Source organism: Pleurodeles waltl, chromosome 3_1 (assembly GCF_031143425.1).
Source record: "Pleurodeles waltl isolate 20211129_DDA chromosome 3_1, aPleWal1.hap1.20221129, whole genome shotgun sequence".
NCBI classification, from domain to species: Eukaryota; Metazoa; Chordata; class Amphibia; order Caudata; family Salamandridae; genus Pleurodeles; species Pleurodeles waltl.
The window spans coordinates 617,861,516-617,884,189 of record NC_090440.1 but is presented as its reverse complement, the minus strand read 5'-3'; the positions used below and the strand labels follow the sequence as shown (position 1 = coordinate 617,884,189).

General features: G+C 48.1%; 2 protein-coding genes across 6 annotated transcripts in view; one reads left to right on the top strand and one right to left on the bottom strand.

The window, feature by feature from the left end:
• The window catches only part of TMEM80 (transmembrane protein 80), a 112,324-nt gene extending 97,892 nt beyond the window's left edge, over positions 1–14,432 (bottom strand). For 2 of the 3 annotated variants that reach the window (XM_069223095.1, XM_069223093.1), the window contains exon 1: positions 14,204–14,337. In XM_069223095.1, coding sequence (XP_069079196.1) covers positions 14,204–14,315 — 112 coding nt within the window. In that variant the 5' untranslated portion in view covers positions 14,316–14,337. The other variant, XM_069223094.1, reaches the window with a different exon arrangement.
• A 469-nt stretch (positions 14,433–14,901) lies between these two features.
• Positions 14,902–22,674, top strand: part of DEAF1 (DEAF1 transcription factor) — a 360,680-nt gene continuing 352,907 nt past the window's right edge. For all 3 annotated transcript variants that reach the window (XR_011201388.1, XM_069223092.1, XM_069223091.1), the window contains exon 1: positions 14,902–15,321. Coding sequence is in view for 2 of the 3 variants with exons in the window: in XM_069223091.1 (XP_069079192.1) it covers positions 15,123–15,321 (199 nt within the window). In the remaining variant the exon portion in view is untranslated. The remainder of the gene's footprint in view (positions 15,322–22,674) is intronic.

Sequence of the window (22,674 nt, the reverse complement as noted above, 5' to 3'; positions counted from 1 at the left end):
TGCCACCACAGCCGTGCCCATCGCCCTGGCCACCGAGTCGGTCGTGTCCAGCCCAGACTGGATAATCTGGGTCGCGGCAGCATGGGCGTCCGAGACCACATCCAAGAGACCCTGGGGGAGCTCCGTAAATGAAGACGAAATATCATCCATCAGAGCATGGATGTACCTCCCCAGAATGCACGTTGCGTTGGTGGCCTTCAACGCCAAACTGCATGACGAAAATATTTTCTTGGACTGCGCATCCAGTTTCTTGGAGTCTCTGTCTCCAGGCACCGTCGGGAAGGAACCAGGCGCTGACTTTGAGGAACAGGAGGCTTGCACCACCAAGCTCTCCGGCGTAGGGTGTCTAGAGAGAAAGCCTGGGTCAGATGGTGCAGCTCGATACCTCCTGGCCACAGCCCTATGAACGGCCGAGGAAGACACCGGCTTCTTCCACACCTCCAACACCGGATCCAGCAAAGCCTCATTAAATGGCAAGAGAGGCTCAGCTGCAGCAGAGGCCGGATGCAATACCTCTGTCAGCAAATTCTGCTTCGCCTCTGCCACCGGCAAAGGCAGGTCCAAAAAGCTCGCTGCCTTCCTCACCACAGCATGAAAGGAAGCAGCCTCCTCCGTATATTCCCCTGGAGATGAAAGGTCCCACTCAGGGGAAGTGTCCAGCCCACTGGCTGTATCCAGACCATGTAGTCCGTCTCCAGAGTCCTCAATCTCTCCCTCCTCTAAGACTCGCTGGTACTCCTGCTCTTCTAAAAGACGGAGAGCACGCCTCCTCGAATGAAGTCTCTCCTCGATACGCGGAGTCGACATGGCCTCCGCCGACGTCGAAGAACGGCGCCGATCTCCAGAAGCATCTGACGCCGCGTCCGGCGCCACAGGCAGCTTCGGCACCGAGGCAGGAGCCGGAGGACGAGGTCTTGGAGCCGATGGACCAACCGGAGTCACAGGGCAAAATCCTGACTTCGACGGAAGGGCAACCTCCGGGGCCGAAACATCCGAAGCCACCGGAGCGGCCACCGACGCCAGCACCGGCGCCGAGCCCACATTCCCAAAAGGGAGAAAGGGCATAAAGGGTGCCGGCCGAAGAGGCGCAGGATCACCCAACGAAAAGGCCAAGGGCCCCGAAGGACCAGCCGGAGCAGCTCCTGGAGCCATCTGCTGAAAGATGGTATACATTGCATTAAGAAACGCGGTACTATCGGCTCCAGGAGTGGGAAAAGCCGGATACTGGGGTGCCTGGATCGAGGGCGACCCCGACGCCGGCCTCGACGTCTGCGACGCCGGAGAAAACACAAGAGGCTGCACCACCTCAATCACCGACGCCTGACCAGGCGAAGTCGGTGACGCCGGAGAGGGCAACGGCGCCGATGGATGCGGCGTGACCGTGGGGCTGACCTCCCAAGTCCTCCGACGCCGAGCCGAAGGTGACCTCGAACGAGACTCCTTGCTGGAATGACGTCGTGAGTCTCTACGGCGCCGGGAGTCTCGATGACGCCGGTGAGACCTTGGCGAAGAAGACTTCTTATGATGTTTCTCCTTCTTCTTTGACTTTGCCATGAATAACTTGGCCTCACGCTCTTTGAGGGCCTTCAGATTCATGTGTTGACATGAATCGCAAGTCGAGACGTCGTGGTCGGAGCTCAAACACCATAGACAGTCGGAGTGAGGATCTGTAACTGACATCTTGCCCCCACACTCTCGACAGGGCTTGAAACCCGACTTCCTCTGAGACATTATTACCGCAGAGAAGACTACGCAGCAGACAATACACTGTAACCACGAAGGTAACAGTAGCTCCCTCGAAGATAACCGTTTCGAATGCACGGAAAAAAGGGAACTGTCATCGGCACGTCGGCGAGGACCTCTTATTGCCTGTATGACGTCAGACGGCGTCGCGTGGGCTAGAGTGACGTCCTCGTCGACGTGCAGAGACTAGTAAGAAGATTTCCATTGAATGCTGGCGCCATGGGAGTATTCATTAGGTGAGGAATCCACAGGTAGTTGTATCCATCAGAAAAATTAATCTGAAAGCCAGACAGCTGAACTGGACAAGGTGGAAGCCTTGGATGCCTCCATGAGAGGCCCACTCATGGAGGCCAAACCCCAATACGCTGCTCATTTGAAGCAACTGGGTTGCTTCAACTTTAAAGTCTACACAGCCTGGGCGCACAGAGAGGGGAACAAATCTGTTCATCTCCTTGCATGACTGGTTCCCCAGGATACCCACTCTTGGTGCATCCTTGAGCTTGCCTCCTCCGACGGCAGTAGTCTTCATATTTACTGAGACATTCTTGATGTCTTCTTCACATATTACTCCTCTATCCATGCAGCTACCCACCACCCATATACTGACACGGTCTGCTCGTTCATGTCAAAGCTCCCTCACCAGCGTGTCACACCGCTTAGTAAGGATGACCTTGATGAACCATGCACTGTCACGGGGACTGAACAAGCCATCTGCACCTTAGCAAGCAATAAGACCCCTGGACTAGATAGCCTATCGATTGAGTTCTATAGCAGTTTTACTTCACTCCTTGGCCCTAGACTGCCCGAGACGTACGGTGAACCTCTGCAAATTAAGCGTCTACCGTTATCTTTCCGTGACTCTCTTGGTGTGGATTCTGAAGCTTGACAGAGATCTGACCCTCCTGGCATCTATTAGGCTGATCGCCATTCTAGGGGCCTACTACAAGATTCTGAGGATAATCCCAGCTGAGCGATACGCCCAAATCCTATTAACCATAGTACATCCCGACCAAAACGGCTTTGTATCAGGACGCAGCCCCTCACACAACATACGCCACCTGATGGATCAGGGTCCCCCCAATCCCTATCCTTTTGCAGCTTGCCTCACACTTTACCAAGAAAAGGGCTTGAAGTACCTTGGAGTGGGATTACCTATTTCAGATGTTGACCACCAAAGGAGTGGGCAACTGACTACCTGGCCTACAGACAGGTCCTTTACAAAGACCACACCACCAGAGGTCATCTGGGCTGGCTGGTCTCCATGTCATTCACCGTGAGAGGTAAACCAGACTGGATTGCCCCTATTCCCTCTGCTGCTCACAATCATGATGGAACCCCTCGTCACCACGCTCAGACTGGAGGGAGTGGACAGGGATATACCCCCGGGCACACTGACCCACACAGTCTCACTCTACATGGACGACCTACTCCGCTATATCCACAATATCCACTCAGATCTCACCCCCATCTATAACACCCAGCAGTTGTTTATACACACACACTGCTGGCCTATGAATGAACTCGGTCAAATCTTGTGCATTCCCCCTGAGCAACATCCTGCCCTCTTACGAGGTGCGAGTAGATGGAACGCTAATATCCTGGAGACGCAATGTTGTCTGCTACCTTGGGTTATGCCTTTACCGATCTCTTCAAGTGCAACCTCAGAAGGTCCTTCACAGCCCTGAAGCCACAAGGGCAATTCTGGAAGGCACTCCTCTTGACCACAACCAGCAAAATCTCTCTCTCTCTAAAATGATCACACTTTCATGCCTCCTTTATTATTTCATCTACCTCTCCGTTGTACCCCCGTAGTTTCTTTCATGGCCTCGATATGTTGCTAGAAGAGCTCCTCTGGGGTGCTAGGCGACACTACATTGCACTGCAAAAACAGCAGCTGCCAGTGGGCAGGGGTGGCCTTGATACTTTCTTGTTTGAGATCTACTATTTGGAGGCTCAGCTCCAGTGGGTCATGAGATGGCTAGTGCAACGCAAACTGGATGAAACATATGTGGGCACGGGCCCTCTCCCCCCATCAGTGCTCCAGAGTCTCCATCTGCCTTGGACCATCCCTCCAGCCTGGCAGTCGTTACACATCACAATAGCACACACATTTCTTAAGAGAATGACCCACCTTATCCGTCATGTACCGCCCTATGCTCCAGCATTCCCCTTATGGGGCCTCCCTTGCCCTTCTAAACTTTTCTCATCCGTAGACTTGACACCCTGGCACGCCTTCTACCTCTTCACAGTTGGTGACCTCTTTGCGGATGGTCGCCCCCCTCTCCCTTGACCAACACATAGAGGACCCTCCCTAGGGATCAGTATCTTTTATACTACCAACTGCTGCACATAGTCCGCACCCTTGGGTCCATAACAGATTAGGAGCCCTAAACACATCCTGTCATCCAGACTTTACTACACATAGGAACAGGCCATTATCTTATCACATGGCTGTATAAGGCGCTGAGAGGCCACACTTGGGCTCCACTGACACTGCGCTTTTCATCTTTGCAAATGCCCAATTTCTCCTGCCTGGTACACCCTCTTCGTTCACTTTCTTTCTTCATATGAAATGACGACCTGCCCCCATGAACCCTCCCTTGAACAGTCACTATATTGTTTCTCTGATGCCTCTATGTCTAATATTATTGTGCTGTTCTTATTGATACATGCTGTAGACGTGAGTACTATTTGGGCTGTTCATGTCTCCGTTACTGCTCATTGTAAACCCCAATAAACACACTTGGGGTAAAAAGTGACACCATATGTGCTTATGTAGCTTCACCAACAAATCACTATGAACTTAGGACTGGATAGACACAAGCCATACTACATATACCCCTGAAGAGGAATCTACCAATTCCCTCCTTTATAAAAAATGTTCAGTTCCTCATAACTGAGGTCCATCCAACTGTCACATGTATGGATTGTGTGTTGAAAGACTGGGTGTGTACAGGCACTAGTATTAGAAGTTGGTTCTCTAGTTGACAGAGGTGTGCACCCTGTCCAAGTAGGGACCACAATTCCTATTTAGAGTAAGTCAGATACACAACCTAAATTAACCTGTGCTCACCCCCTGGTAGCTTGGCACAGAGCAGGCAGGCTTAACTTAGAAGGCAAAATGTAAAGTACTTGTGCAAAACACACACGCATTAACCATGCTACAAAAAGATTCCACACAGGTATAGATAATTGTAGGAAAGTGCCCCTTTCTGACATGGTCACCCTACTTTTTGCCTGGTATGTGATGCAATTTTGACTGACAGTGCACTGGTTCCTGCTAAACATGACTCCAGTGCCAGATCTCTCCCTAACTAAAGCTGTACAATTGTTCCTCAATTTGCAATACCTTTGGCCTCCTGCGAGACCCTAGTAAATGGTACCCCTGGCACCTGGGGCACTGGCAATACATAGGGTCCCCACGGGCTGCAGCATGTATTGTGCCACCCTCTGAGACCCCTCACCTAGCACACGCAGGCTGCTATTGCACGCTGCTGCTAAAAGTGAAAATACAACATGGCATACCACGTGTGCTGTGTTACCTAATAGCATGTGCAAAATATGCAAGTTACCCCTCCACAGGCCTTCCAACCCTAAAGCAAGGTGCATTACATTGCATGTGAGGACATGTCTGCATGAGCAGAGGTGCCCCTATGTCTTTGTCGATTTTTAGACATAGTGAGAGAACAGGGAAGCCATTTTAAGTACATGTACTGGACATTGGTCACTACGAGTTCCCTAGCTACATGATGAGTTCACTGAAACTAGAGATGTTTGGTATCAAACATCTCAGACTAATAGACCCTCACTGATGCCAGTGATGTATTTATGAATACATGCATCCAGAGGCCATCTTAGAGGTGCCTGCTGAAAACCTACCAACTACCTGTGTGGAACTGACTAGTTTTAGCCAGCCTGTCAACATCATACACAAGTTTGACCTCCTAGGGTGAGGGCTTGTGCTTATCTGAGGTCAGCACAAATCCTGCTCTGAGAAAGGTGTTTACACACCCTACACAACAGGATGACCTATAACCATGCATTCCAAGGAAGGGGGCTTCAAAGAGGCCCACCGCCCTTGGTATGCAGATCTGGTTTTACTCAAAGGAAAATAGCTGACCCCTTGCCCCGGAGCCCATCTGGCACCTGGAAAGGTGGGAAATTTAGTATTCTGGGAGGTGTGTCCACCCCCTCAGAGCAGTCCCACCCCTAAGATAAGCTGTGGACACCACTTTTAGAAATCTGCCATCTTCTGTTTTCAGATTTAGGAACTCGGGGACAGGGTTATGCCCTGTCATAAGAAGCGGTCAGATATGGGGTGTAGTGACCCCAAGGGTAAGTAGCTCCCTGAAAGGCCCCTAAATGCAGTATTTAGGGGAGCCCCTGGCACCAGGAAAGCAGATTCCTGCTGACATATGAAGAAGAACACCCAAAAGCCACAAAACCAGTTCTGAGGAAGAAGTGTCTCACTTGGCTCCAGCCCTGCCAGCCTGTCTGCTGTTCTTGCCGATCTGCACCGAAGTCAACTCATCCTGCAAGCTGCTGTGCCTTCAGAAGCCTAGGAGGCCTCCCTGCCTTCAACAAGCACCCAGGAGCTCCTGTGGAGCAGTGGAGCTGCTTCCCTGCATCTTGCAGGCACCCCAAAAGAACTACAAATACTCTGGGCCAAAGGAAACCCAACACCGGGAAGCACCACTGCACCTGTGTCACCTACCTCGGCCTGAAGTGGGCCAATGGTGCCAATGTGGTCCCCCAGCCCTCCAAAGACAAAGCCCACTTTGAACTTGCCCACTGTGTACCCTCTGATGTCACCTGCAGCTTCTGCATGCAGGCCCCCTCAACTGCGAGTGCTTTAGTGGTGAAAATCCAAAGTCTCAGGACACCTCTGCACCCCTTGCCTCTGGCCCGTGGAGAAGAGGACTGAAGGTGTCCCCACGTCCCACATCTCAAGATTGGAACCCATTTGTTGGTTGCCTCCGACTGGATCCCCATTCCTCATTTGCAGCATCTTTTCAACCAGATCTCCAGTGTGTAACATTGGACACCCGACGCCTTACTACACCTCTGCACCCAGCCGCTTGAAGTGCTCCCCGGTGTGATCTTGTAGTGTAGCCATTTTTAATATAGCTTCATGCACGTTAGTTTAACATATTAGGCCTCTGTGCATTTTGCCCTAGATACATTTTATTCAGCCTCGCACTTATTTTACAATAACCAGTTTTACGGTCTTGTTTTAATTTCCTTCTATCACACTGTTTAGCTTAGTTCAGCACTGTGTTCTCAAACAATGCATTCTTGATCACCCTGTGCTTCAATCAAGGCTACAGTCTGGGACATTGCCGGTAAACGTAGTAGAAGTTTAGTCTCTAGTGTAGAAAATACACAACATTACGTAGGGACATTTTCTCAGAACATCTGCGTGTTAGTTATAAAAACACTTTCTAGTCCTAGTACACGTCAGAGGGAGATTCCGACCAGGAACCTACAACTAGATGCTGACTGCCCTGTTGCAGATGCTGATGCAGATTACAGGCCTTTGCTCAGGTATGAGGGTTGATGTCCTCCTGGGGGAACCTGAAAGGCAGGCTTAGAGCTTTACATACTGTGCTCAGAATATAACTTAGAGAGAACCTAATCTAGTTGCACTATGATAGCCTTATTCTTGTGCTTCACTCTCATTGTTACTATTTTAATCCTACTGTGTTGTGTAGTTCTGGTTATTGAAGCTCACGTTTTGCTATCTAAAATGCAGTCATTTTATTAAACCAATTTTTAAAACCTAAACTGCCTTTGTCATTTATATATGAGACCGCACTGTGTATGAGAGAACCGGTTGTGACCTGAGTGACCACGACTTCCCTGGGAAGTACTAAGATGTCATGCGCTCGGCTGCCCAATTGTCTCTTCCCTTTGGGAGAGATGAGGCACTGCTAGTTAGCCGGAGCAAAGCCCAGATTTAGAGTGACAAGGGTCCTTCACCGTGGGTCAGACTTAGTCCCACACACTGTGAACGATCTTGCCGCTCAAAATCCAGTAGTCTCATTAGGATAATGAGAGCCTCCGTAACAACCTATTACTGTGGTCTCGACCCTTGCCCAATACTCACCTTAAGTCCAGGAGATTGGCCCTGCAAGCTGCTGTACTATACCTGAATGCAGTACTGTTTTTCCTCCACAGGATAATATTGCAGTTTTTCAGAAATTGCACTGTCGACTTTTCAAAACTGTAAGGGTTTTTCTTGCAAGCCATACTTACCTGATCGTATTGATTCAGGTGCCTAAACATATATAAAGAAACTTGTTTTTTTTTTAATTGGTGTGGATCGCCTTCTTGAGTCATGGGTCTCATTTATTGATTGCTTGTGTATTTGCAGATGTCTCACACCTCTCTCTGAAAAGCCGAAGGCTGCTCCACACAGTAACCCCTAAAAGAGCCCCATGGGATTGCTAGAGCAAACCCCTGTCCACTAGTAAGGGAACCCCTGACCTCTGCATGATATATCTCATTTTGATATATCCTATAAAGAGCTGGCTTCCTACAGCAAGCATTGGCAAGCCACTAAGTCTTGCCTTTACAAGAGCTGTTGGCTTTTGGCAATGTGTTTTGCCACGTTGTACACCAGTGTGGCTGCTGTTCAGCATGGCTAAAAGTTAGTGATGTGGAGTGTTAGAGTGGAGCAGGGCAGTAGAGTGTCAGAGTAGATTTGTTGGAATATCGTAAAGAGGAGTAGGAGGAATAGAGTTTTGAAGAGTTGAGTAGAGGGGAGCAGAGTTCAGCAGCTCAGTGGCAGAGTGTCGTGGGGGGAGTAGGGTGGAGTGGATTGAAGTAGTGGGATGGTTTGGTTTGGAGTAGAGTGGGACAGACTGGATTGGGGCTGAGTGGGGTGGATTGACGTGGGGAGGAATGGACTGAAGTGGGCTAGATTGAAATGAGATGAGGTGGATGGGATTGGGGTGGATGGTCTGGATTGGAGTGATATGGCTGGGGTGGGATAGATTGGACTGGGGTGGATTAGTGTAGATTGGAGTGAGGGTTTGGATTCACTTGATTGGACTGGAATGGGGTGATGTGGGGTGGATAGGATTGGAGTGGGGTGGGTGGATTGGGATAGACTGGACTGGAGTGGGATGGGCTGGATTGGGATAGAGTGGTGTATTAGAGTAGTGTGGGGTGGATTGGCGTGAGTGTGGTAGATTTGAATGGGGTTGGGTGGATTAGATTGAATTTGAGTGGGGTGGGGTGGATTGCACTGAGGTGGATTGAGTCTAGTGGCGTTTATGGATTGGATTGGAGTAAAGTGAAGTGGACAGAACTGAGATGGTGTGGGGGGGCTGGTTGGTTTGGACTGGTGTACGATGGACTGAACTGGGATGGAGTGGGGTTGATTAGGGAAGAGTGGGATGGACTAGAGTAGAGTGGGTGGATTGCAGAGGGGTGGATTGAGTTGGGGTGGGTGCATTGGATTGGGGTGTTATTTGGTTGTGGTGTGCAGGGGAGTGAGGTGGAGTGGGTTGAGTGGGGTGGATTAGGGTGGGTGGATTGGATTGAGTGTGGTGGGTTGGATTGGACTGTAGTGGATTGGATACGAGTGGATTGGATACAAGTGGATTGGGGTGGGGTGGATTGTAGTGGATTGGATTGGAGTGGGATAGATCGAATTGAAGTGGGATGGACTGGTTTAGTGTGGAGTGGATTGGATTTGTGTGGGTTGGATTGACTGGAGTGGACTGGATTGAAGTGGGGTAGATTAAGGTGGTTTGGAAAGGGGTGAATTGGAATGGAGTAAGGTGGATTAGTGTGGACAGTATTGGAGTGGGATGAACTGGAGTGGTGTGGGTGGATTGGATTGGAGCAGGGAGGTTTTGATTAGAGTGGGGAGGGATGGACTGTCGTGGGGTGGGTTGGACTGGAGTAGGGTGGGTTGGGTTGGACTAAGGTGGGATGGACTGGAGTGGGGCGGGAAGGACTAAGTGGGGTGGATTGGGTTGGAGTGGGGTGGATTGGACCTGAGTGGGATGGACTGAATTGCAGTGTGGAAGATTGGATTGGGGTGAGGTGTATTGGATTGTAGTTCGATAGATTGAATGGTGTGGGGTGGGGTGGACTGGATTGTAGTGGGGTGAAATGTGGTGGATTAGTGGTGGGGTGAATTTGGGCTGAGTGGGTGGATTGGGGTGAAGTGGATTGGACTGGAGTGGGGCAGATTGTTTTGGACTGGGTGGGTTGTTTGGGACTGGATTGGGGCTGGGTATAGTGGTGCAGTTTGGAGTGGGGCAGATTGTTTTGGATTGAATTTGGGCAGTTTGGAGTGGAGCAGATTGTTCTGGATTGGAATAAGGTCCATTGGAGTGGGGCGAATTGGAGTGGGACAAATTGTTTTGGATTGGAGTGGGGCAGATTGTATTAGATTGGATTGGGGTGGGGTGATTGGGTTGGTGTTGGCTGGATTGGATTAGATGGGAGTGGGGTGGATTGGAGTGAGGCAAATTGGGATGAAGTGGGTTGGGGTGGATGGTTTTGGACTGGAGTGGGGCATATTGTTTTGGATTGGAGTGGGGCGGTTTCGAGTGGGACAGATTGTTTTGGATTGAAGTGGGGCTGGAGTGTAGTAGATGGGAGTGTGGTATACTGTTTTGGTTGGGGGCAGTTTGATTTAAATTGGAGTGGGGCAGATTAGACTGGAGTGGGTTGGAAGGAAAAGAGTGGCTGGGTTGGACTGGATTGGAGTGAGTGTTTTGAATTGCAGTGGGGCAGATCAGACTGCAGTGAGTTGGGAGGATTGGAGTGGGTCGGTTGTACTGGAATGGGGTGAGTGGTTTGGGGTGGATTGGTGTGGGCTAAAGTGGGGTGGACTGTAATGGGGTGCACTGCACGATTATGTGTTAAAGCATCTTTTCATAAATTACACATAATAAAGGAACAATGTTGCATTGTAATATTTGGCATCTTTTGAGAAGAGCACCCACGAGCTAAAACAAAACAAAACAAAACATGAGTGGAAAGTGAGAAAAGACGACCTGGCAAAATAAAAGAAAGTAAGCTGTATAAAAGAAACCTTTGCTGGGCATGTTTTTGCCAGTCACATGTCTTCTGTCTGCAGGGCACAATAAATTAAAAAGAACAAAATAGTACCTTGATCTCATTGAGCGCAGCGGATGGGCAATGATTAAGCTGAATCAATCAGTGCTTGGTCCCTGCACCGAAGAGAGGGAGGGAAATGATGCCAGTCCTAAAGTGAATGAATTACAAGGCTGTAAAGAAGAGTAGCATGCAAGTCAACAAATGGTGAGTGACAGACGGGCTCCAAGCCCTTTACTGTATGCAACAGTGTCTCACAAGCGAGACGCTTGTGCTAGCACATGCACTCTCAGGTTCGAAAAAATAGATCTTGTTTATCTGTGTAAATCAAGACCAGTACGACTAAAATCGAACCAATTAATCAGGAGATCTGAGTGATTTAGTAATCAATGCAAAAACAGTGCTTTGAGAATTTACGGGACTCATAATAAAGGTTTTACGGTAATGCTTGCATGATAGACACAGTGAATGTCAACTGCATCGTAGCGTTTTAAGTTAGCAAGAAGAAAACGTCTTGGTTGGGTTCCCCGTTACTCAGGGGTAAGGTAATGTGCCCTGATGATTTAATATCCGGAAGAGAAACAGGAATGTGGGCAGGTTTCAGGGTCAAGACCGCACTGTAAAGGAGGAAGCGCCAATGCACTCCTACACAAGGTACTATGGCAGTGACCTTGCCTGTTTGGGCTGAGTTGGGTGGCTGCACAGCTTCCTGACTGTTGGCGGAGCAAAAGACTCGAGTGGGATGTTAGCAGCTTTGCTCCCTGAGCCCTGCGCTGCCTGTTGGAGCCATGGTGAAGCACGGTTCCCATTGTGGTAGTCAGACAGATGGTGCAGCAGTGTTGGTCCACTCAGGCAGTCGCTTAGCCTTAGGGAACAGCCCAGGCAGGTGCGTGCTCAGCGTGCTAGTCAGAGTCAATCAGGGAAATGCCACCTCCATGGTACCAGTGGTGTCTCACCTCAGCGCTGCACACTTGGCCAGAAGACAGCTCACAGGGGGAGTGTTGCGCTAGAGCTCTTAGCAGCGTGAAGTCTGGATGGTGAATCCCAAGGGATGGCGAGGTCTCGAGGTTGTTTCTAGCTCTTGGGGTGCAGGGCAAGGATCAGCAGGTAGCACAACAGGGCAGAGCAGCAGTTCTGGGGAACAGTCAAATTTGGCAGAGTGGTGATCCTGGCACACATTAGTTGTTACTCCAGCAGGGTTTCCCTTATTCCAGCAGTATACTGGTGGGTGACAAAGGCCCAGTACGGATGGGGGGAGGGGGTAATCAGCCCCCTTCTGAGGGCTCTGCCAACTACCCTTTGATACGTAAGTGGGAGCCTTTCCCAACCTCTTCCCCAGGAAGACCCATGAGTATGCAGATTCAACTGAGTATCCTGTGTCGGAGGTGTCTGAAGGGAATGTACAACTGTAGCTGTCCTCTAGTCCAGGCCAGACTTGTATTGGATATAGGCTGTAGGCACACAGGACAGTAAGAGAAGATAAATGCCTACTTTCTAAAAGTGCCAAATCTAAAATAGTAATAATAAATCAGACTTTACCAGCAAAGAGCATTACCATTAACATTCTAATGATACTAAATTACAGCTTAAAAGTAATATAAGGAATTCTCAATGCTGGCCTATGGGAGAGGCAGGCCCCACAGTAATGAAAAACGACTTTAGGACATTTTCATTACCAGGACATGGAAAACTTAAAAGTACACGTCTTGCTGTGTACTTACAAGGTACCCTGCCCTATGGGCTACCTAGGGCCTTCTTTAGGGATGACTTATATGTAAGAAAAGAGGAGCTTAAGGCTTGGCAAGAGGTTTTAAATGCCAAATCGGGGTGGCAGTGAGATGCACAAACAGGCTCTGCAGTGGCAAGCCTAAGACATGTTTACAGGGCTACAGGAGTGGGTGGGACAATCAGTGATGCAGGCTCACTAGCAGCATTCAATTTACAGGCCCTGGGTATATGGTGTACCATTTTACAAGGGACTTACATGTAAATTAGATATGCCAATTGTGGATACACCAATGTTACTGTGTTTTAGGGGAGAAGCACTGGATAAAGTGGTACACTGCTCAGAATCCTAAGGTCAACAAAAAGATACAGCAACAAAACAGGAGGTAAAGGCAAAAAGTCTGGGATAAGTCTAACAACTAGTTTAATAGTAACCTCAATAAGAACATCTGAGTTGCCTTTGGGTCATGCATTTCGTAGGTAGCTGCCCTCTGGAGAACCCAGCAGTCCATACCAGAGGATTCAGTAACTTTACATTTATATCATGCCAAACTGATACTATACTGGAGAACAAAGTACTAACCAACACTGATTGTTCTGCTTGCCTGCTCTACCTGGAGAGAAGCTATTGCTGGCCTGGGCTTTCTAACCAGTCCCCCCTCCAGTATACATTCAATTGAACTCTGTAGAACTCCCCATTGCCGGAACACCATATCTCCACTGAGATACAAATTCCTTTCACCAGCTAGTGGTGCTTGCCCTTATACCTCTTGAGTATAGAAGGCACGGAAAACACATGCATTTAAGGACATTCTTCAAATTCATCTGTACTTCTGTTTCTCCAGTTGTGACAAAGGAACAGGATTCTAGAAGTGATTGTTTTCCCAAGGCAAGGAAGAAGCTTAGAAATGGGGACTGTAATGCTGCGACTGGCACTGGACAAGATGGCACGCACTGTCTGATGTGGACAGCAGCTGGGCCTTAACTTGAAAAGTAGAAGCATGTCCCAGAAGGCTAACTTATGAGTGAAGATTAAGAAAGTGAGACACGCTGGAGATATGTGGACCATGCAGCTTGGCCAGGCAGAACTGAGCCTAAAACAGCTACTTCACAAGACAGCCAATTACCTCTGTGACAAAAAGCATGACAAATATTGTGGCGAGCCTGCATCAAACTGGTTCGTGCTGTACCATACCAGACTTAGGGCCATATGTACGAACACATTTTCCCATAGACACAGAATGGGCAAAACTGCTTGCTACATCTGGCCCTTAGTGCGGTGGACTGTGGGCATGTTCTACCGATTTTGGACTTGCTCTATATATAGTTTATCGTTCCATCACTCCCATTTAACGCTTTAACGAGATACTGCAAGACGCATGTTTTCCTCCCACTTATGGACTCAAAACCTACCAATTTATGGTTTGTCAGACTGGTGTTGTCTCCGTTTTTTCAACAACTGTGCTTCTGGAAGTTTTGCATTCTTTAGCTTTTCGCGTCTCTATACTTTTTTGTAATACTTTTTCAAAAAATCAATTAACATAAAATACAATTGTACCGACATAATCAAATATGTTTGATAAACACTTTACTAAAATCAACACATTATTTGCAACACATAAAAATTAGTGTTGAAATTAACTGGATTTCAAAGTACCCCAAAGAGTGGTCGTAAGTCTCAAACTGCCGGAAGTCATCGCTACACTCAGTAAGTACACCCAGTAAAAATATCCACCTGCTCGCCCACCCAAACTCTGGTCTTGTAACATCGTAACGATGGCAACGCATCTCTTCCCTCACCTCTTCCAACAGTCGCCATCTTGGCTATGCCGTGTAATCTAAAGCGGTCCATTAGAACACGCCCCTCTCAACTCCATAAATCGCCGATGACTTTACCTTCAACATGGTCGCCTCCGAGGGTAAATGTATAAGCGCGCACTAGCGTTTACCTTTTAGACGCAATAAAGTCTGAAACTGTGAATGGAGATGTCGCAAATACAAAGGATGAACTCATTTTAATAGTAGAAAATCGGCAAAGTTATAAAATTGAACAGCACGTTTTAGAATCCCAATAAAGTGTTGTGGTTTTTTTACTGAAATGATTTCCGAATTACCGTTTGTGAATTCAGCTTGAAATTATTTATTAAACTTAGTTGAAAATATTCAACTATCTTTTTAAACATTTAAGCCAGACTTAACTACATCAATCTTCTCTTCTATTTACTTCGTTCATCCTTTGAAATAATAGGCAAAAGAGACCTATGTGCTAGTTCAAGATGGCGGCGACGTTTATAAGCTGCAATGCGAGATCTGTCATAGGCGGGTGTTTGGTGTATCATTACGCCAACCGGTCCGGCTAATTTCGGGGAAACCCGTAGCGTTTGGTCTTTTGCGCTCGGGGAAACAACCGGTTCGGATAAATTCGTGACTTTTCGGCGAGTAGTTAGCTTCGGCAGTTTCCGGTGGGAGTCGCAAGAAGAACTTCGTTTGAGTTCGGTAGTTTCCGGTAGCAAGTCTCTCTTTCGTTCGGTAGATTTCGGTGGGCGACGCTCGGGCCTTCTCGGCCAAGCTCGGGCATGGAGGAGTCAGATTCGGCTGCGAAGGAACTGGGTCTGGCTGAAGCAGCTGCTGTGAGAGCGGCGGAGGCGGTAACTGCGAGGGTAGGGCAAGATGAGGAGCATTGCCCTGACCTGGAGCCAGAGGTTATGGGGGACACTGCGCACCTGGAACTGGGCCCTGAACCCCACTCCGACGGGTCCGAAGAAGCCTATGCAGGCGAGTGGTGTAGATAGAACACTACTACTAGGGTACAAGTTCTAAAAAAAAAAAAAAAGTAGTTTTTTGTTGGGGGGGGGGGGGACTAACCAAGTTAGGCAGTATGCAAGTGATATCACAGCACGTGACATCACAGAGCACGACATTGCACGTCATCACAGAAAGTGGCATCACAACCCATGCCCTCACAAGAAGTGACATCAGATCTTATGACCTCACACATATGTTTAGCAGTACATTTAAGCATATTACGATATTTAACAAATGAGAAATTGCGTCAAGGTTGTGACAAGTTATGCAACCGCTTCGCAAAATTTTGACCTCAATTTATACATTTGTTTTTTTAAAACTGCTACAAGAAAATTGTAAACAAGTCAAAATGTGTCAGTAAATATGTTCTGCTTAACTGGTTGCACAGTCTGAATTTTAAAATACCTTATAGGGTTAAGGCACCCGCTGCAAAGATCTTTGTGTGCCCAGTAAATCTCAGAAAATGGTAAGATAACTGGAGGTTAATCAATTTACAGGAGATATCTGTGTTTTGTCTAGTCCTAGTTTTGAATCAAAGTAGCATATAGGGTTAATTTGTCTCCTGCAAAGCACATCAGGTGGCTTGCAGATTACATATTTGTATGCTGATGAGTAAGTGGGTTACTTTTTTTAACACAGCTATCCTTTTGTTACTTGCAGTCCATAAATTATAACTCTTCTAAAATAGCACAGTGAACTATGAAGGACATGTGAGTCCTACACCTTGTAACCCTCCCTGTCAAATGTAGCACATCCTGTACATTGATTTACACACATGATTTATTGTCAGTGTGTAATGTGTAATGTAAAATGCTCCAACACCCTGGATTGGGATGAGTAGTGCTATAAAAAAAATACAACAAAATAGTGGTATTTAAATTGTTATTCATTTAAATATTGGGAAGGATCAACACATCTGACATTCTTACAGTGCATGTTTATCTCATATACTGGGATTGAAAAAGGTCAAAAGCATGCCTCCCTTATGCACCTGCGAAGTAATAAGCTGCGAGTTTCCCCTCCTTTGCATTTGGAGGTTGGTGTGAGGTTCCAGACAAAAGAAGGCCTGATGACCTCTTAACTTCAGCCTTTGTTATGGGGCCCAACTGGAGTCTGCAATAAGAAAGCCTGCTCACCTGCATGTTGCTGTTCAGAATTAAAGCAGACAATGTGGAGGCGGTGCTGAATGTCTCTTGGTGTCTGAAAATTACATTGGGATGAGTTCAGTCTATTTCTGTGGGGCCCAACGTCTTGACAGGGTAGACGGCGCCCCCTGTGAAAAAAATAAGTTGGTGCAGTCTACCCTCGACTTGTGCCCTGACTACTACACAATAGTAGCTATAAAGCAATGGCATTACAAAACCTCAAAGGGAAGTCATATACCAGCAGTACTACACAGCCACCAAGCACTCATAAAGCCAGCAGCTCTTACTAAAGAGACCTTTCGTCTTTGGCAATGATTTTGATCCATATTGTACAGCAAAGCAGCTGCTTTATAGCATAGCTGAAAATAATGTTAAAAAAATAAAAAAAACAGATGTTGTGTCATATTGTAGGTGCACACCAACGCGGATGTATGCTATATAAAATTTTGTACGCATTTTTTCTCTTTTAATTTACCAGTCCATTTTTTTTAAATTTACTAGTCTAAGGTGGATTACAAATAAAAAGTTGTGCAAAATGCACTTTTCTGATACAGAGCTAATCATTTTTTGTTTGTTGATGAAACAGGAGTAGTTGGGGAGCCGGTCAAGGATGAGGCAACTGGGAGGGAGGGCGGCAGAGAAGGAGGAAGGGAGGGGAGAGAAGGTCAAGCAAGAAATATTAAACGGGAAGCACATGGACAACGGAGGTTGGGGATGAGGATGTAGACTGACAGTGGAGGGCAGACATTGACGGGGAAGCACATGGATAACTGAAGGTGGGCGGGAATTGATGGGAAAGCAAAGGGACAACCGAAGGTGGAAGGGTGAGAAAGGGAAAGCAAAACAACAGAAGCTAGGCAAGCATGGATGAAGAAGCACATGAATAACAGGAATGGGGAAGCAGTAACTGCATTGAAAGGTGGACATGCAAGGAGGAAGCAAGAACTGCACTGAGGAAGTGCAAAGAGAGAAACACAAAGGCAAGAAACAGGAACACGCAGTACACAAGAGAGACAGTTGGAAAATACACACTCTCATAAAGTGTTGAAACTAAAAGAAATAAAGTGGAGCTTGAAAAAGGAGCAGTAGAAGGACACAAGTAATAGATCTATGCTCCAGGGGAGGGACAAACACCAAAAATGGAAGTAAGGTTGTTGGAAATGGTCCTTTTTGCAGAGTCATCCTCAGTCTTTTTGCCTCCTTCCTCCTATTTTCTTCTCTCCTGTTTTTGTTGGCTTTAGGACTCTAACCAGTGCTAAAGTGCATATGATCTCTGTGTAAAGTGTACTGTTGATTGGTTTATCCATGATTGGCATATTTGATTTACTGGTAAGTCCCTAGTAAAGTGCACTAGAGGTGCCCAGGGCCTGTAAATCAAATGCTACTAGTGGGCCTGCAGCACTGGTCGTGCCACCCACATTAGTAACCCTGTAAAGATAGCTCAGACCTGCCACTGCAGTGCCTGTGTGTGCAGTTTTAAACTGTCAATTCAACTTGGCAAGTGTACCCACTTGCCAGGCCTAAACCTTCCCTTTTACTACATGAAAGGAACACCTAAGGTAGGCCCTAGGTAGCCCCAGGGTGCACTGTATGTTTAAGGTAGGACATATACTAGTGTGTTCTATATGTCCTAACAGTGAAATACTGCCAAATTCGTTTTTCACTTTACAAGGCCTATCCCTCTCATAGGTTAACATGGGGGGTGCCTTTAAATATCCCTAAAGCGAAGATTACCTTTGAGAGCAGATCCAAATCTGGAGTTTAGGGTCTCCGAACTCACAATTTAAAAATACATCTTTTAGTGAAGTTGGTTTTTAAATTGTCTGTTTGAAAATGCCACTTTTAGAAATTAGGCATTGTCTTGCTTATACCATTCTGTGACTCTGCCTGTTTGTGGACTGTCTGTCTGGGTCAGTTTGACAGTTGGACTGTTTTGCACCTCTCTAGACAGTGGCACAAAAGAGGGTGGGAGAGTAGCCTGCATATCCTGAGGAGCCATCTGAGCTATAGAAGAGGGAGGAGTGGTCGTTCACACCTGAAAGGACTGTGCCTGCCCTCACACAATGCAGTCTCCGGCCCCCTGGTGTGCGTCTGGGGCCTGGCCTGGACAAGGAAGGATCTTGGAAACACTTGAGACTTTGCTTTGAAGTTTTCCCACTTCAAAGGCAGAACTGGGTATAAGAAGAAGACCCAAAACCCCAGACTTTTAGAATCTTTCTGGAATCAAGAGGAACCTCTGCAAGGAGAAGAGCTGAAGAGCTGACGGAGGAGTACTGTCGCTTTGCTGTGCTGGTTTGCTGGACTGGACTGCAGTTGCTGCTTCTGCCTGAAAAGAGTGCAAAGGGTGAACTGTGCTGTGTGTCCTGCTTGAGAAAATTCTCCAAGGGCTTGGAGTAGAGCTTGCCCCCTGTTGAAAGTCTCAGGAACACCAAATACTTCAGTTTCCTCGACCTGCAGCACTGGGAACTGTGTGTTTTGTGCTGTTCCGGAGGAGAAACCACAGCGATGCCGCTGGCCTGCACCGGAGCCTGCCGACGCTGCACAGAGTCGCATTGCCCCGCTTCGCACCGTGACCCTGGTGTCACCGACGCCGTCATCGGATGACTTCACCGAACCGCTACTCGCACAGCGACCTGGGGGCCCGCACTCTGGAATCTCCTGCTCACACCGCAGCCTGGGCATCCCTGACACCACTGCTCCTGCTGACACCAACGCTGTTGCCTGTATCGTGGCCTGTGGACACCACTCGTGAGGTACACAAAGCACCGTCCCGCCCCACACCGCAGCCCCGGTCCACGGACACCAGCATCATCGACTCCTGTGTCGTCACCAGGCATCCTGCCTGCACCGTGGCCTGTGGACACCGCTCGTGAGGGTCACGAAACACCGTCCCATCACGCCCCGCTGACCTGGGCCTACCGACGACAGCGCTTCAGCAGTGACGACGACGCTGCCTGCACCGTGATCTGTGGACACCTCACGTTGCACCACCCGCTTCACACCGCAGCCCTGGTCTCACCGACACCGCTGGACGCCGTCACCGAGCCGCTGCCTGCACTGTGACTTGTGGGCACTGCACGTCACATCGTCCCACTACGCACCTCCGCCCCGACGCCATCCACACCGGCGCACCTCACTTCATGAGCCCGAAGTTCGATCCGCAACGCATGTGAACTTCAAGGGCCCGACAACTCCCGCACCGACTCCAGAACCGACACTGCAACGTCTGCGACGCCACTCTCCGGAGCTCACCGCGAGGATCACGACACCCTGCAAATCCAAGGTACGGTTTGCGGGTCTTCCCGACACCGTAGCTGGCCCGCGACATTGCGGCCGGCCTGAACTGTTGGTTTTGTTGCACACGACGCCGTGATAGCCCCAGGTGGAGCAATTGACTTGAACTGTATTTTTGAGTAAATCTTGTATAATTCTTATTTGTGTTACTGTATGTTGGGTTTTTATCGTATTTGGTCTTGTTTTAAATAGATAAATGGACAGGGTGCAAACCGACTGCCAACTAGAGACCCCATTTCTAACAAAGGTCCACAGAAGCTGATGAATAAAAAGCAACCAATAGAAGTGACAATAATGGCAACTAATGATAATCAGTGGGTAGGTTCTAAGCCCACTGTAAGCCAACAATGTCTCTCAACAGATAGAGCATGCACTGTCTTGGGCGTGACCTAAAAATGAGGGACTGGTACATAAACAAGGCTCAGTGATGGGCATAGAACATGGAACTTGCGACAAGGGTGCTAAAGATCAATGACAGTAAGCAACCACAAGGGGTGACAGATATGGGCATAAATAGGCAAAAAAGCAAGACGGAAGGCTAACATCATAAAAAAATATCTAATGAGAATGACAGTTATAAAAATTGAGGCGTGGGAACGATTTTGCAATGTTGTTTTTGTGCAATGTAGCGATAGCATCCACTGCTCCGGAAATATTCTTTAAATTACAAAGTGGGGTCATATCTGTCAAATATGTATAAATATTTATGAAATAGGAACTAGCTTATCTGAGAGTACCCAGCTGGGGTGGAATGCTTATACAGTAGACCTCCATGTAGAATATGAATTTCAACTTTTTGAACCTTTTGGCTCGTCACCCCTGCCACATAAAACTGCCTGAACTCCAAGAAAGTTTGCTAGATCAGTCCTCTTCGGATCTACAATATGCAGACATTTTGATTCAGTCCTAGTTATGTTAGCTCACTGCAAACTCGTGCAAGAATTGTTGATGGATGTTTGGACCTCAGTAATTATTATGTTAGCAATTATAAAGAGTGACCATTTTATGGAACACTATATTAATGCTGCAAGGTTTCAGCTTGGCTTTGTGGGACATTTCCATGCATTAATCTGTAAATGTGTGATTCTTGAGTGGCATTTTATTGTGAGTAACTAATTATCTGAACTTCAGAAAAGCTTTAAAGGTTGGCTTTGTCTGCTCTGGCTTCTCTCTTTATTGTCTGGCTTGATAGCCCAGCTGTCGCCAGGTAAAAATGTGAGAATCACCAGCAGAGGGTCTATGGCTTTTCTCACATGTTGAGAGCCAGGACTACATGTTTTGATCAAGCAGAATTTGTGTGCTTCCACATAAAAATGCTTGTCCTCTACACAGATATGATAATGTTGCTTATTTATCAGCTGGATAAAATACTTTTATAACATTACAATTTCATGTATGTGCCCCTGAAAGTTCAAGCTAAGGCAGCTTCCTGAGCCTGAACTTTCGGGGACACTGTTGTGGCTATCTAAGAATGTTGGGGACAGTCTGGAATCTCTGCCACTCGGATTCTAAGTGAGCGGACTCAAGCTTGGAATCTGAAAGGAGAGAGACTGGACGGTTGAAGGGATGGGAGCATACGCTGCTGTCGGGTTGGTGGTTTCCCAATAAAGTTCTTCTTACAATATTTCTGTGTCCGAGCTTAACACTGGCGACGAGGTCACCACCAACCCAGAACCCATGGATTTCCTTACTGGTGTTTTCCCCTCAGATTCATCACTTGTTTGCGGGCTCACAACTGCGCTTTTCCTACCTGTTGAAGTTGAAGATACCGGTTCTTTCCGGCTCTCCTTGTTGCGTGCGAAGACTTCAACGACACAGACTCCCTTATCCATGACCAACTAGTCCGTTGTACAAACAACAAGAGGTTTCAGGAAAAATTATTGACGAAAAACCCTGATTTGAGAGAGGCCATTGCAGTTGTTCAATCAATCAATCATTAAACTTATAAAGCGCACTATGTACCCGTTAGGGTTTCAAGGCGGTGGGGGTGGGGGGGGGGCAGCTGCTATCGGTCAAAGAGCCATGTCTTGAGGAGTCTCCTGAAGATGAGGAGGTCCTGGGTCTGGCGCAGGGAGGTCGGGAGAGAATTCCAGGTCTTGGCGGCGAGGTAGGAGAAGGATCTGCCTCCGGAGGTCTTGCGTTGAATTCGGGGGACGATGGCGAGGGAGAGGTTGGCAGAGCAGAGTTGGCGGGAGGGGACGTAGAAGTTGAGTCTGTTGTTCAGGTAGGCGGGACCGGCGTCGTGTAGTGCTTTGTGCACGTGGGTGAGAAGTTTAAAGGTGATCCTCTTGTCCACGGGGAGCCAGTGGAGGTCCTTCAGGTGGTGGGAGATGTGGCATCGGCGGGGGATGTCGAGGATCAGGCGGGCGGATGCGTTCTGGATGCGTTGGAGTCGTTGGATGTCTTTTGCTGGGATGCCTGTGTAGAGTGCGTTGCCGTAGTCGAGTCTGCTACTGACGAGGGCCTGGGTCACAGTTTTTCTGGTTTCCGTCGGGATCCACTTGTCAATTCTACGGAGCATGCGGAGGGTGTTGAAGCAGGAGGAGGAGACTGCGTTGACCTGTTTGGACATGGTGAGGGCTGAGTCGAGGATGAAGCCGAGGTTGCGTGCGTGGTTGGCTGGAGTAGGTGGGGGTCCTTGTGCGGTGGGCCACCAGGAGTTGTTCCAGGCAGAGGGGGAGCGTCCGAGGATGAGGACTTCCGTCTTATCTGAGTTTAGTTTCAGGCCGCTGTTTCTCATCCATTCGCCGTTGGATTTCAGTCCCCCGTGGAGGTTGGCTTTGGCGGTGTGTGGATCTTTAGTAAGGGAGAGGATGAGCTGGGTGTCGTCGGCGTAGGAGAGGATGCTGAGGTTGTGCTGGCGGGCCAGTTGTGCGAGGGGTGC